This window comes from Salvelinus alpinus, chromosome 8, assembly GCF_045679555.1.
Source record: "Salvelinus alpinus chromosome 8, SLU_Salpinus.1, whole genome shotgun sequence".
NCBI lineage: Eukaryota > Metazoa > Chordata > Actinopteri > Salmoniformes > Salmonidae > Salvelinus > Salvelinus alpinus.
In genome coordinates this window covers 4,624,638-4,638,804 of record NC_092093.1, presented here as the reverse complement: position 1 = coordinate 4,638,804, position 14,167 = coordinate 4,624,638, and the positions used below count along the sequence as shown (strand labels likewise).

The 14,167-nt window shown below is 39.3% G+C and overlaps 1 protein-coding gene across 1 annotated transcript in view; it reads left to right on the top strand.

Annotated features, from left to right (window-relative positions):
• The window catches only part of LOC139582451 (XK-related protein 6), a 141,055-nt gene extending 128,334 nt beyond the window's left edge, over window positions 1–12,721 (top strand). The window contains exons 2-3 of the mRNA XM_071412462.1: window positions 4,634–4,830; window positions 9,326–12,721. Coding sequence (XP_071268563.1) covers window positions 4,634–4,830; window positions 9,326–10,296 — 1,168 coding nt within the window. The 3' untranslated portion in view covers window positions 10,297–12,721. The remainder of the gene's footprint in view (window positions 1–4,633; window positions 4,831–9,325) is intronic.
• Window positions 12,722–14,167: the final 1,446 nt, after the last annotated feature.

The window sequence follows — 14,167 nt, the reverse complement described above, 5'->3', positions numbered from 1 at the left end:
TGTTACACTGTTACCCTGTTACCCTGTTACCCTGTTACGCTGCTACACTGTTACGCTGCTACGCTGTTACGCTGTTACGCTGTTACGCTGTTACGCTGTTACGCTGTTACACTGTTACGCTGTTACGCTGTTACGCTGTTACACTGTTACACTGTTACCCTGTTACCCTGTTACCCTGTTACGCTGCTACGCTGTTACGCTGCTACGCTGTTACGCTGTTACGCTGTTACGCTGTTACGCTGTTACGCTGTTACACTGTTACGCTGTTACGCTGTTACGTTGTTACACTGTTACGTTGTTACGCTGTTACGCTGTTACGCTGTTACACTGTTACACTGTTACACTGTTACACTGTTACGTTGTTACACTGTTACGTTATTACGCTGTTACGCTGTTACGCTGTTACGCTGTTACGCCGTTACGTTGTTACCCTGTTACCCTGTTACCCTGTTACCCTGTTACCCTGTTACGCTGTTACGTTGTTACACTGTTACACTGTTACACTGTTACACTGTTACGCTGTTACCCTGTTACCCTGTTACCCTGTTACCCTGTTACCCTGTTACGCTGTTACGTTGTTACCCTGTTACACTGTTACACTGTTACGCTGTTACGCTGTTACGCTGTTACCCTGTTACCCTGTTACCCTGTTACACTGCTACGCGTGAAAACCCCAGTAGCGTTGCAGTTCTTGACACAAACCGTTGCAGCTGGCACCTACTACCATACCCTGTTCAAAGGCACTTAAATATTTTGTCTTGCCCATTCACCCTCTGAATGGCACGCATACACAATCCATGTCTCAATTGTCACAAGGCTTAGAAATCCTTTTATAACCTGTCTCCTCCTGTTCATCTACAGTGATTGAAGTGGATTTAACTGGTGACATCAATAAGGGATCATATCTTTCACCTGGATTCACCTGGTCGGTCTGTCATGGAAAGAGCAGGTGTTCCTAATGTTTTGTACACTCTGTGTATTGTCTTGGTGTGTGTGTGTGTGTGTGTGTGTGTGTGTGTGTGTGTGTGTGTGTGTGTGTGTGTGTGTGTGTGTGTGTGTGTGTGTGTGTGTGTGTGTGTGTGTGTGTGTGTGTGTGTGTGTGTGTGTGTGCGTGCGTGCGTGCGTGCGTGCGTGCGTGCGTGCAAAAGGGAAAGTGTTTGATGTATGTTTTTCAAATTCAAGTTCAATTTATTGACAAGACAAAGGAGCTGATCGTGAACTACAGGAAACAGAAGGCTGAGCAAGCACCCATTCACATCGATGGGGCTGTTGTGGAGACCCGTTGAGAGCTTCAAGTTCCATCGTGTCCATATTACTAAGGACCTATCATGGTCCAAACACACCAACACAGTCGTGAAGACGGCACAACAACATTTCTTCCCATTCAGGAGGCTGAAAAGATTTGGTACTGGCACTCAGGTCCTCAAAAAATTCTACAGCTGCACCATTGAGAGCATATTGATTGGCTGCATCACCGATTGGTATGGCAACTGCTCGGGCACCCGACCGCAAGGCGCCACAGAGGGTAGTGCGTACGACCCAGTACATTACTGGAGCCAAGTGCCCTGTCATCCAGGACCTCTATACCAGGCGGTGTCAGAGGAAGGCCCTTAAAATTGTCAAAGAATCCAGCCACCTAAGTCACAGTCTGTTCTCTCTGCTACCGCACGGGAAGCGGTACCGGAGCGCCAAGTCCGGGACCGAAAAGCCGTAAGACTGCTAAACAGTTAATTAAACAGCTACCCGGACATTCTGCTTTTCACCCCCTACCTACATGTACATAGTACTTCAACCAATCACCAAACCAAGCCTACATGTAAATCACCTCAATCACTCACCCCTACTCCCTCGCACACCAGTACACTGACTCATTACTGGTACTCCTTCTATATAGCCCCGTTATTGTTATTTTATTGTGTTACTAATTTTTCTTTTGATCTATTTGTTAATTTTCTTACTTTTTAAAAAACTCTGCATTGTTGTGAAAAGGTCTCGTAAAGTAAGCATTTCACGGTAAAAGTTGTTGTATTTTGGCGCGTGTGACAAAAAAAAAAAAAACGGATTTGATTTTATCTAGACTGATGACTAGTGACGTTTTAATGCAGGACTATAGCTACAGCGTTACGGTACCACATGTAGATAGCTGCTGAACGTCACTGTGGGTGAAGTCCTACTGTACAGAGAACTGTTTCTCACACAACTGATTCAAATCAAAGACTAAATGAGGAGTTGATTAGTTGAGTCAAGTGGGTAAGTGCTACTTAGAACTTCTTATGGCTGAAGTCCCGTTAACGGGATCAATATGACAACAGCCAGTCGAAGTGCAGGGCGCCAAATTCAAAAAAACAGAAATCTCATAATTACAATTCCTCAGACATTCATGTGTCTTATATCATTTTAAAGGTAATCTTGTTGTTAATCCCAAAAAAGTGTCCGATTTCAAATAGGCTTTTCAGCGAAAGCACTACAAACGATTATGTTAGGTCACCACAAAACCACAATAATCACAGCCATTTTTTCCAGCTAAAGATAGCTTCACAAAAACCAGAATAGAGATAGAATTAATCACTAACCTTCGATTATTTTCATCAGATGACACTCATAGGACTTCATGTTACACAATACATGCATGTTTTGTTTGATTAAATTCATATTTATATAAAAAATTCTGAGTTTACATTGAGGCGACTAGATTCACTAGTGGCAAAAACATCAAGTGACTTTGCATAGCCACATCGTTTCAACAGAAATACTCAGAAATATAGATGATAATACAAGTTATACACATGGAATTATAGATATACCTCTCCTTAATGCAACCGCTGTGTCAGATTACAAAAAAACTTTACGGAAAAAGAAACCCACGCTATAATCTGAGACGGCGCTCAAAAGTAAAACACCACAGCCGCAAAGATGGCGTCAACATAAACAAGAAAATATATGATAAATATTCCCTTACCTTTGATGAGCTACATCAGAAAGCACACCAGGAATCCCAGGTCCACAATAAATGTTTGTTTTGTTCGAAAAAATCCGTTATTTATGTCCAAATACCTTCTTTTGTTAGCGTGTCTGGTTTACATATCCAAATGCTAATTCTGGTCAGCGTTATATCGGACAAAAACGTCAAAAAGTGATATTACAGGTCGAAGAAACATTTCAAACTAAGTACTGAATCAATCATTAGGATGTTTTTAACATATAGCTTCAATAAAGTTCCAACCGGAGTATTCTTTCTTGTCTTCGTGAGCAATGGAACGTAAGTGACTTCCATGAGGAAAAAGCATGATCAGAAAATGGCTGCTTGATGGACACCTGACTGATTCTGCTATCATTCTCTCCCACAACATCATAGAAGTCTCATTATAATTTCTATTGATGGTTGACATCTAGTGGAACCCCTAGGCAGTGCACAATCATTCATAACTCAAGGGGATTTCATTAGGGACTCTGGTGAATACATACAAGCTCAGATTTCTGACTTCCTGTTTTGATTTCAACTCAGGATTTTGCCTGCCAATATGAGTTCTGTTAATCTCACAGACATAATTCAAACAGTTTTAGAAACTTTAGAGTGTTTTCTATCCAATACTAATAATAATATGCAAATATTAGCAACTATGACTGAGGAGCAGGCCGTTTGATATGGGCACCTTTCATCCAAGCTACTCAATACTGCCCCTTCAGCCATAAGAATTAACAGAGAACTGTTTCTCACGCAACTGATTCAAATCAAAGACTCAATGAGGAGTTGATTAGTTGAGTCAAGTGGATGAAGTGCTACTGTACAGAGAACTGTTTCTCACACAACTGATTCAAATCAAAGACTCAATGAGGAGTTGATTAGTTGAGTCAAGTGGGTGAGTGCTACTGTACAGAGAACTGTTTCTCATACAACTGATTCAAATCAAAGACTCAATGAGGAGTTGATTAGTTGAGTCAAGTGGGTGAGTGCTAGGGGGCAAAACAACACTGGGGACCAGGATTGAGAAACTGCTGTAGACTAGAATAACTCAACCATGGATTGAGTATTTTAGAAAAAAATCTGTTCTCACATCTTCCTATACAGTTCAGACGGTGGATGCATCTATTTACAGTCCAGACTGTGGATGCATTTGAAATGTTGTTTAAGTTGGTTTTGGTTGTGTAAATTGACACTGAAAATGTTTATGACTTAGTAGCTCCACTGACTGTAATTTCCACCATATTCAAGAGATAGTTTGAGATATTGGCAATGAAGCCCTTTACTTCCCCAGAGTCGTATGAACAGGAACAGATAGCATGCTAACTGTTCCTGTTGACTTCCAGTCATTGTGCTGATGCTAGTTAGCATTGGCTCGTGAAACTAGCTATAAGTTCCTTCATACTGGACATAAAAAAATGGTATCCACGATGGTATTCTGTTTCAGCTAGTGATATTCATAAAATAAATATTTTTCACGTAAAGAAATTCAGCAAAATATTTCCCCCCCAAATGTTAATTTTAAAAAATGTGGAACCCCTGCATACCTTCACGGACCCCCTAGGGGACCGCAGACCCCAGTTTGAAAACCTCTGAACTAGACTAATCTCCCCTATTCTTTCCTTCCTTCCTTCCTTTCTTTCTTCTGTATCTCCACACCTGCTCTGTCAGGTACATCCGTACCATGTACCTGGGCATCCAGAGTCGTCGTCAGAAGGAGAACCAGAGGCGGTTCTACTGGGCCATGATGTATGAGTACGCTGACGTCAACATGCTGCGTCTGCTGGAGACCTTCCTGGAGTCAGCGCCTCAGCTGGTCCTGCAGCTCTGTATCATGATCCAGAGGAACCGGGCCGAGACCCTGCAATGTAAGAAGAATAGGGGTTCCACAGGGCTCTGTGTTGGGTTAAAAATCATTATTATTATTATTATTATATTATGATTATTATTATATTATTATATTATTATTATTATATTATTATTATATTATGACTATTATTATTATATTATTATATTATTATATTATGATTATTATTATTATTATATTATTATAATATTAATATTATTATTGTATTATTATATTATTATTATATTATGATTATATTATGATTATTATTAGATTATTATTATTATATTATTATTATTATATTATTATTATGACTATTATTATTATATTATTATATTATTATATTATGATTATTATTATTATAGTATTATTCTATTATTAATATTATTATTGTATTATTATTATTATATTATTATAATATTAATATTATTATTGTATTATTATATTATTATTATATTATGATTATTATTATATTATGATTATTATTATATTATTATTATTATATTATTATTATTATATTATTATTATATTATGACTATTATTATTATATTATTATTTTATTATATTATGATTATTATTATTATAGTATTATATTATTATTATATTATGACTATTATTATTATATTATGACTATTATTATATTATGATTATTATTATTATTATTATTATATTATTATTATATTATGACTATTATTATTATATTATTATATTATGATTATTATTATTATAGTATTATTATATTATTAATATTATTATGGTATTATTATTATTATATTATTATATTATTATTATATTATTATATTATTTATATTATTATTGTATTATTATTATTATATTATTATATTATTATTGTGTTATTATTATTATTAATATAATTATTATTATCATATTATTATATTATATTATTATTTATATTATTATTATATTATTATAATTATATTATTATTATGTTATTATATTATTATATTATTATATTATATTATATTATTATATTATTATATTATATTATTATTATTATATTATTATATTATCATATTATTATATTATATTATTATTATTATTATTATATTATTATATTATAATTATATTATTATATTAATATTATGTAATTATATTATTATATTATATTATTATTATCATATTATTATATTATATTATTATTAATATTATTATTATATTATTATATCATTATAATTATATAATTATATTATTATTATGTTATTATATTATTATATTATATTATTATATTATTATTATATTATTATATTATTATGTTATTATTATATTATTATAATATTATGTTATTATATTATTATTATATTATTAATAATTATTATATTATTATATTATTATATTATTATATTATTATTATTATATTATTATATTATTATTATTATATTATTATTATTATATTATTATATTATTATTATTATATTATTATATTATTATGTTATTATATTATTATATTATGTTATTATTATTATATTATTATTATGTTATTATATTATTATATTATGTTATTATTATTATATTATTATATTATTATATTATTATATTATTATTATATTATTATTATATTATGATTATTATATTATTATATTATTATATTATTATTATATTATTATATTATTATATTATTATGTTATTATATTATGTTATTATAATTATATTATTATTATGTTATTATATTATTATATTATGTTATTATTATTATATTATTATTATATTATTATTATATTATTATTAATATTATTATTATATTATTATAATGTTATTATATTATTATTAATATTATAATTATATTATTATTATGTTATTATATTATTATATATGGGGCGGCAGGTAGCCTAGTGGTTAGAGCGTTGGGCCAGTAACCGAAAGGTTGCAAGATCGAATCCCCGAGCTCACAAGGTAAAAATCTGTTGTTCTGCCTCTGAACAAGGCAGTCAATAATATAACCCACTGTTCCTAGGCGTCATTGAAAATAAGAATTTGTTCTTAACTGACTTGCCTAGTTAAATAAAGGTAAAATAAATGTTTAAAGATGATTATTTTTATATCATTATAATTATAATTATTATTATATTATTACTTTATTGTATTGTTATTATTGTTATCAATTAAAGGTTAGATTCATATGATATTTTGAGTGTAAGAACAAGGTGAAAAACCACATTGACACTTTTTCATCGCCTTTCTTGTTCATATTTACAGTGGGTGCCAATAATTCAGGAGGGTGCCAATAATTCAGGAGGGTGCCAATAATTCAGGAGGGTGCCATTTATATATTATTATATTATACAGTGCCTTCGGAAGGTATTCCACATTTTGTTAGGTCACAACCTTATTCTAAAATTGATTAAATTATTTATTTTCCTCATCAATCTACAAACAATACTAATAAAAAAAACTGAAATATCATATTTACATAAGTATTCAGACGCTTTACTGAGTGCTTCGTTGAAGCACCTTTGGCAGCGATTACAGCCTCGAGTCTGACGTTTAAAGCTTGGCACACCTGTGTTTGGGGAGTTTCTCCCATTCTTCTCTGCAGATCCTCTCAAGCTCTGTCAGGTTGGATGTGGAGCGTCGCTGCACAGCTATTTTCATGTCTCTCCAGAGATGTTCGATCGGGTTCAAGTCCAGCTCTGGCTGGCCCACTCAAGGACATTCAGAGACTTGTCCCAGAGCCACTCCTGTATTGTCCTGGCTGTGTGCTTAGGGTTGTTGTCCTGTTGCAAGGTGAACCTTCACCCCAGTCTGAGGTCCTGAGCACTCTGGAGCAGGTTTTCATCAAGGATCTCTCTGTACTTTGCTCCGTTCATCTTTGCCTCAATCCTGGCTAGTCTCCCAGTCCCTGCTGCTGAAAAACATCCCCACAGCATGATGCTGCTACCACCATTCACTGTAGGGATGGTGCCAACGCCAATCAAGTTGTAGAAACATCAAGGATGATCAATGGAAACAGGATGCACTTGATCTCAATTTCAAGTCTCATAGCAAAGGGTCTAAATACTTCTGTAAATAAGGTATTTCTGTTTTTAAATTCGCTTTGTAATTATGGGCTATTGTGTGTAGATTACTGAAGATTTTTATTTAATACATTTTAGAATAAGGCTATAACATAACAAAATATTGAAAAAGTCAAGAGGTCTGAATACTTTCCGAAGGCGCTGTATACAGACGAACCCAGGCAGAGGCGTTCCTCAGGGGTCTGTATTGGGACCGCTCCAGTTTTGGTTTTACGTCTTTGATTTCTTCCAATGTTTCTGGGGGGGGGGGGGAGATCAACAAAGCCAATTACTTATTGATATTTGTTAGCAAACTTTCAACATTCATTCTTTTCTGATTGTAGGTATAAAGAATACTCCTGAATTTTCCCATTCTCCGATTTCGACACAAAACTTTATGAAGTGGCATTTTGATTCAAACTGTTTCGTGTGTGAAAAATAATATGTGAATATTACAACAAATAACAAACGTTGAGTTTTCTTAATGTTGAAGTCTACTATTATCACAACGGTGTATCTATTGTGTAGCTCAGTCGACGGAGCTGTAATGCCAGACCAATTCTCACGTTGCAGGTGATAGCAGAGCATCGACTGCTATGCCGATGTCAATGCTGATGTCTCGATCAACATGGACTGGTGTAGTAAACAAGAAAATATGTTCTGATATAGAAACCGTACAAGCAGTGTGATTTAACCATCAATAATGTATCTGAACATCGCACTATTTTAGAGCGTAACAATTTGATTCACTCATTCACTGCAATGAATATGCATATTCAAATTTACGTTTTGCTAGTTCAATATTTCATTAAATAGTTTAGAATATTTTGCTAAAATGACATTATGTGTTTAATTTGATTATTCTTTGAGTCAGGCTAGGAATTAATCTGCATTTTTCTACATAAATGATTTATCACCCGTTTATTATCAAACACTTTGACTGTCCTCCAGACACTGATTCTTTATTTCTCTCAGACAGAAATGATCACATTGTCTTCTCTCTATTCCTTCCCCTCTCTCTCTCTCTATCTTAATTGTTCTCTCTGTTCATTACTTTTTTCTGCTCTGCCACTCTCTCTCTCTCTCTCTCTCTCTCTCTCTCTCTCTCACACATTCTCTCTGCTCCCCTGCACTCTCTCTCTCACACATTCTCTGTTCCCCTGCACTCTCTCTCTCCCACACATTCTCTCTGTTCCCCTTTTCTCTCTCTCTCTCTCTCTCTCTCTCTCTCTCTCTCTCTCACTCCCCTATTCTCTCTCTCTCTCTCTCTGTCTCTCTCTCTCTCTCTCTCTCTCTCTCTCTCTCTCTCTCTCTCTCTCTCTCTCTCTCTCTCTCTCTCTCTCTCTCTCTCTCTCTCTCTCTCTCTCTCTCACTCCCCTATTCTCTCTCTCTCTCTCTCTCTCTCTCTCTCTCTCTCTCTCTCTCTCTCTCTCTCTCTCTCTCTCTCTCTCTCTCTCTCTCTCTCTCTCTCTCTCTCTCTCTCTCTCATCCTCTTCTCTTACCCAGGTATGTCTGTGCTTGCCTCTCTGCTGTCTCTGTCCTGGGTGCTGGCCTCCTATCACAAGCTCCTGCGTGACTCACGTGACGACAAGAAGAGTATGAGCTACCGTGGGGCCCTGGTACACCTGTTCTGGCGCCTCTTCACCATCTCTTCCCGGGTCCTCTCCTTCGCCCTGTTCGCCTCCGTGTTCCATCTCTACTTCGGCATCTTCGTGGTGCTGCACTGGTGCGCCATGGCCTTCTGGGTAATCCACGGTGGGACTGATTTCTGCATGTCCAAGTGGGAGGAAGTCCTGTTTAACATGGTTGTGGGTGTGGTCTACGTGTTCTGCTGGTTCAACGTGCGGGAGGGTCGGACGCGCTACCGTATGGTCACCTACTACACCGTGGTGCTACTGGAGAACGCCGTGCTCACCGCTCTCTGGTACGCCTACCGCGACCCCGCCACCACCGACGCCTACGCCGGCTCCGCCCTCTGCAGCGTCTTCCTGTGCTTCGCCTCGGGCGTGGCCTGCATGGTGCTGTATTACGGGGTGCTGCACCCCATGGGCCCAGGGCTCCGGGTCCTGGCCTCCTCCTGCTGCGCTGAACTGCTGTGGGGGCTCCCCCTGCCGCCTGAGGCTGAACCCATGGCTCCCACCCCGGGTCCCAGAGGCTCCCAGGCCACCCCGACACGGGCCCTGGCAGGGGACTATGAAGGAGAGTATGAAGCGGCTACGGACACCTGTCTACCTGTGTTCCAGGTGAGGTCCACAGAGCCGGTGGATGCGGCCGGGAGACCCATCCGGCCAGAGGGGCCCCTCATCAAGATAGACATGCCCAGAAAGCGCTACCCGGCCTGGGACGCACACTTTGTGGACCGGCGACTGCGCAGGACCATAAACGTACTGCAGTACATCACCCCCAACGCGGTGGGCATCAGGTATAGGGATGGGCCGCTCCTCTATGAGTTACTGCAGTACGAGTCCTCCCTCTGAAGGAATACTCTCCTTCCTTTCTCTCTCTCTCTCTCTCTCTCTATCTCTCTCTCTCTCTCTCTCTCTCTCTCTCTCTCTCTCTCTCTCTCTCTCTCTCTCTCTCTCTCTCTCTCTCTCTCTCTCTCTCTCTCTCTCTCTGTCTCTCTCTGTCTCTCTTTCTCTCTCTCTTTCTCTCTCTCTCATTCTGTTCTTTCTTTCACTGGATCTTCTCCCCACGTCTTCATTTGGTGCTCTTTCTCTTTTTTCTTTACCTTCCCTCATCCAGTCCCCTGCAGGAACCCTGTGTGCGTGTGTGTGTGTGTGCGTGTGTGTGTGTGTGTGTGTGTAGTGAACTCTACCAAGAAACTGTCAAGACTACTATACAATACAATACAACCATACTTTATTTTGGGAAAACAAAACATGCAGAGAAAAGATCCATCTGATTTCTGATTGGTTAACCCATTATCTGTCTGAGCGTGTATGTCATGTATGACTCTATAACTACAAAGTGTTTTCATATACTGTGTTGATGATGATGATGATAATATTACTTGTGTGTATGGGGGGGGGGGACATGTTGTTCCTGTCATGTGACCCGGTGCAATGCCTGATGGGAATGATGGAGGAGGGTTGAAGCTGTGGCAGTTCTTTGCACCCCGACACCAAACGAACTGCCGTATCTTTTACACAATTGAACTCTTAAAATGGATGAACACAGATGAACAACCTATCAGACCAAGTAAAGAAGCATCAGTCCTTACAGTTGAGAAGCACACAAGGTATCAGATTACAAAGGAACACATAGGTACAATTAGACTTTTTTTTTTAAATGTCTGCCCAACATGCTACTGTGTACGTTAACCATCGTCTCCCCAGCCTTGGAAAATGTGTAGTATCATGCCATTCTTTCTGCAGCGGGTTATCCCTTAAGCACAGGTCTAGGACCAGCACTCTCTTCGCCAATACTAACTTCGATTGTTTGACGGGGTGAAAAGGCTAAACTGACCTTGAATCAGAGCTTATGGAGGCATAAGTTCCACCGATAGAGTAACAAGCAGGGACCTCTGCTGGTAGTAGTCAGTCACAGCGTGCTAGATGTGGCCTAGCTATTTGCAGCGTTTCTCAGCTCCAGTCCCCTGGTACCACCAACAGTACATATTGTGGTTGTGGCCCCGGACAAGCACAACTGATTCTACTTGTCAACTAATCTTCAAGCTCTTGACAAGTTGAATCATGGGTTTTTTGGGGGGGAGGGGTGGGGGGGATGGTTACAATCAATTTTATTTTTTTTATATAGCCCTTCGTACATCAGCTAATATCTCGAAGTGCTGTACAGACACCCAGCCTAAAACCCCAAACAGCTAGTAATGCAGGTGTAGAAGCACGGTGGCTAGGAAAAACTCCCTAGAAAGGCCAAAACCTAGGAAGAAACCTAGAGAGGAACCAGGCTATGAGGGGTGGCCAGTCCTCTTCTGGCTGTGCCGGGTGGAGATTATAACAGAACTATGCCAAGATGTTCAAAAATGTTCATAAGTGACAAGCATGGTCAAATAATAATCATGAATAATTTTCAGTTGGCTTTTCATAGCCGATCATCAAGAGTTGAAAAACAACAGGTCTGGGACAGGTGGCGGTTCCATAACCGCAGGCAGAACAGCTGAAACTGGAATAGCAGCAAGGCCAGGCGGACTGGGGACAGCAAGGAGTCACCACGGGCGGCAGTCCCGACGCATGGTCCTAGGGCCCAGGTCCTCCGAGAGAAAGAAAGAGAGAAGGAGAAAATTAGAGAGAGCCAAGATTTTCAAAATTTCCATAAATGACAAGCATGGTCAAATAATAATCAAGAATAAATCTCAGTTGGCTTTTCATAGCCGATCATTAAGAGTTGAAAACAGCAGGTCTGGGACAGGTAGGGGTTCCATAACCGCAGGCAGAACAGTTGAAACTGGAATAGCAGCAAGGCCAGGCGGACTGGGGACAGCAAGGAGTCACCACGGCCGGTAGTCCCGACGTATGGTCCTAGGGCTCAGGTCCTCCGAGAGAAAGAAAGAGAGAAGGAGAAAATTAGAGAGAGCCAAGATTTTCAAAATGTTCATAAATGACAAGCATGGTCAAATAATAATCAGGAATAAATCTCAGTTGGCTTTTCATAGCCGATCATTAAGAGTTGAAAACAGCAGGTCTGGGACAGGTAGGGGTTCCGTAACCACAGGCAGAACAGTTGAAACTGGAATAGCAGCAAGGCCAGGCGGACTGGGGACAGCAAGGTGTCATCATGCCCGGTAGTCCTGACGTATGGTCCTAGGGCTCAGGTTCTCAGAGAGAAAGAGAGAACGAGAGAATTAGAGAGAGCATACTTAAATTCACACAGGACACTGGATAAGACAGGAGAAGTACTCCAGGTAACCAACTGACCCTAGCCCCCCGACACAAACTACTGCAGCATAAATACTGGAGGCTGAGACAGGAGCGGTCAGGAGACACTGTGGCCCCATCCGAAGAAACCCCAGGACAGGGCCAAATAGGAAGGATATAAGGTTACAACACAAACATGTCCTGTTTTGGGGGGTACCGGAGGACCGGAGTTGGGAAACCTTAGTCTATGGTACATGCATGTCTGGCAGTGAATTCAGTTGAATCCAGATGAGAAAAGCATTTATGTTTTGACACTAATCATAGCTATGAATTTCTCTCTCGCACAGAAGACAGCACAATGTTTCAGAGGTGTTTCTGCACTTACAGCACAACGGTCGCCGGGTGAAATGTGTCTTTCTTTCCAGAAAACCCGAGTTATGACATTCCAAAGAACTTTGCTTTCGTTTTTTTTAAACAAACAACTCAATTCTGAATACGAATAAGTCAAATGTGAAAAATACATGAAATAAGTTTGGACGTCACGGGGGGGGAGACTGTCGAAAAGCAACAATCAAACAGCAAGCACAATGTGATGTGATGATGAACAGAACAGAGGTGTGGTGCAAAGACAGTGTTTCACTGTTCCTCCAGCATTCCCTGCTGCTTCACTGTTCCTCCAGCATTCCCTGCTGCTTCACTGTTCCTCCAGCATTCCCTGCTGCTTCACTATTCCCCCAGCATTCCCTGCTGCTTCACTATTCCTCCAGCATTCCCTGCTGCTTCACTGTTCCTCCAGCATTCCCTGCTGCTTCACTGTTCCTCCAGCATTCCCTGCTGCTTCACTATTCCTCCAGCATTCCCTGCTGCTTCACTGTTCCTCCAGCATTCCCTGCTGCTTCACTGTTCCTCCAGCATTCCCTGCTGCTTCACTATTCCTCCAGCATTCCCTGCTGCTTCACTGTTCCTCCAGCATTCCCTGCTGCTTCACTGTTCCTCCAGCATTCCCTGCTGCTTCACTGTTCCTCCAGCATTCCCTGCTGCTAGAGAGATACTACCAGTGTTCTGTACTCTACCACACCCTCTCTCCTCCACACTCTTTCATTCTCTCTCCCTCACCTTTTGTTTTACCATGGAGGTATTAGGTTGAACAATAAGCTCATTGGGTGCGAATACTCGACGCCAAGCATGTGTTCATATTTCTATCATATTGTTATACTTCCACTCTTGTTGTTGTTGTCCTTTTCCCTTTGAACTCGTTAAAACGCTGCTGACGATGCTGATGATACTTTGCCTGAATTCACCATATTTGATTTGTGATTTTTTTTTTTTTACTCAACACGTTGCAGTGAGTGTTAAACGGTATACTCGTCTTTGCAGTGTGCTGTGAATGAGAATACTGCAGAGGGAGTCGCAGGTCAACTGTGCAGGATACTGCTAGAGCAGTTCAAAACAAAGCCAAATCACATGTCATATAGTACTGTCTCCCCTAGCTCCTAGCTCCTAGCTCCTTGACCTCTAGGACTAGTCAATACAA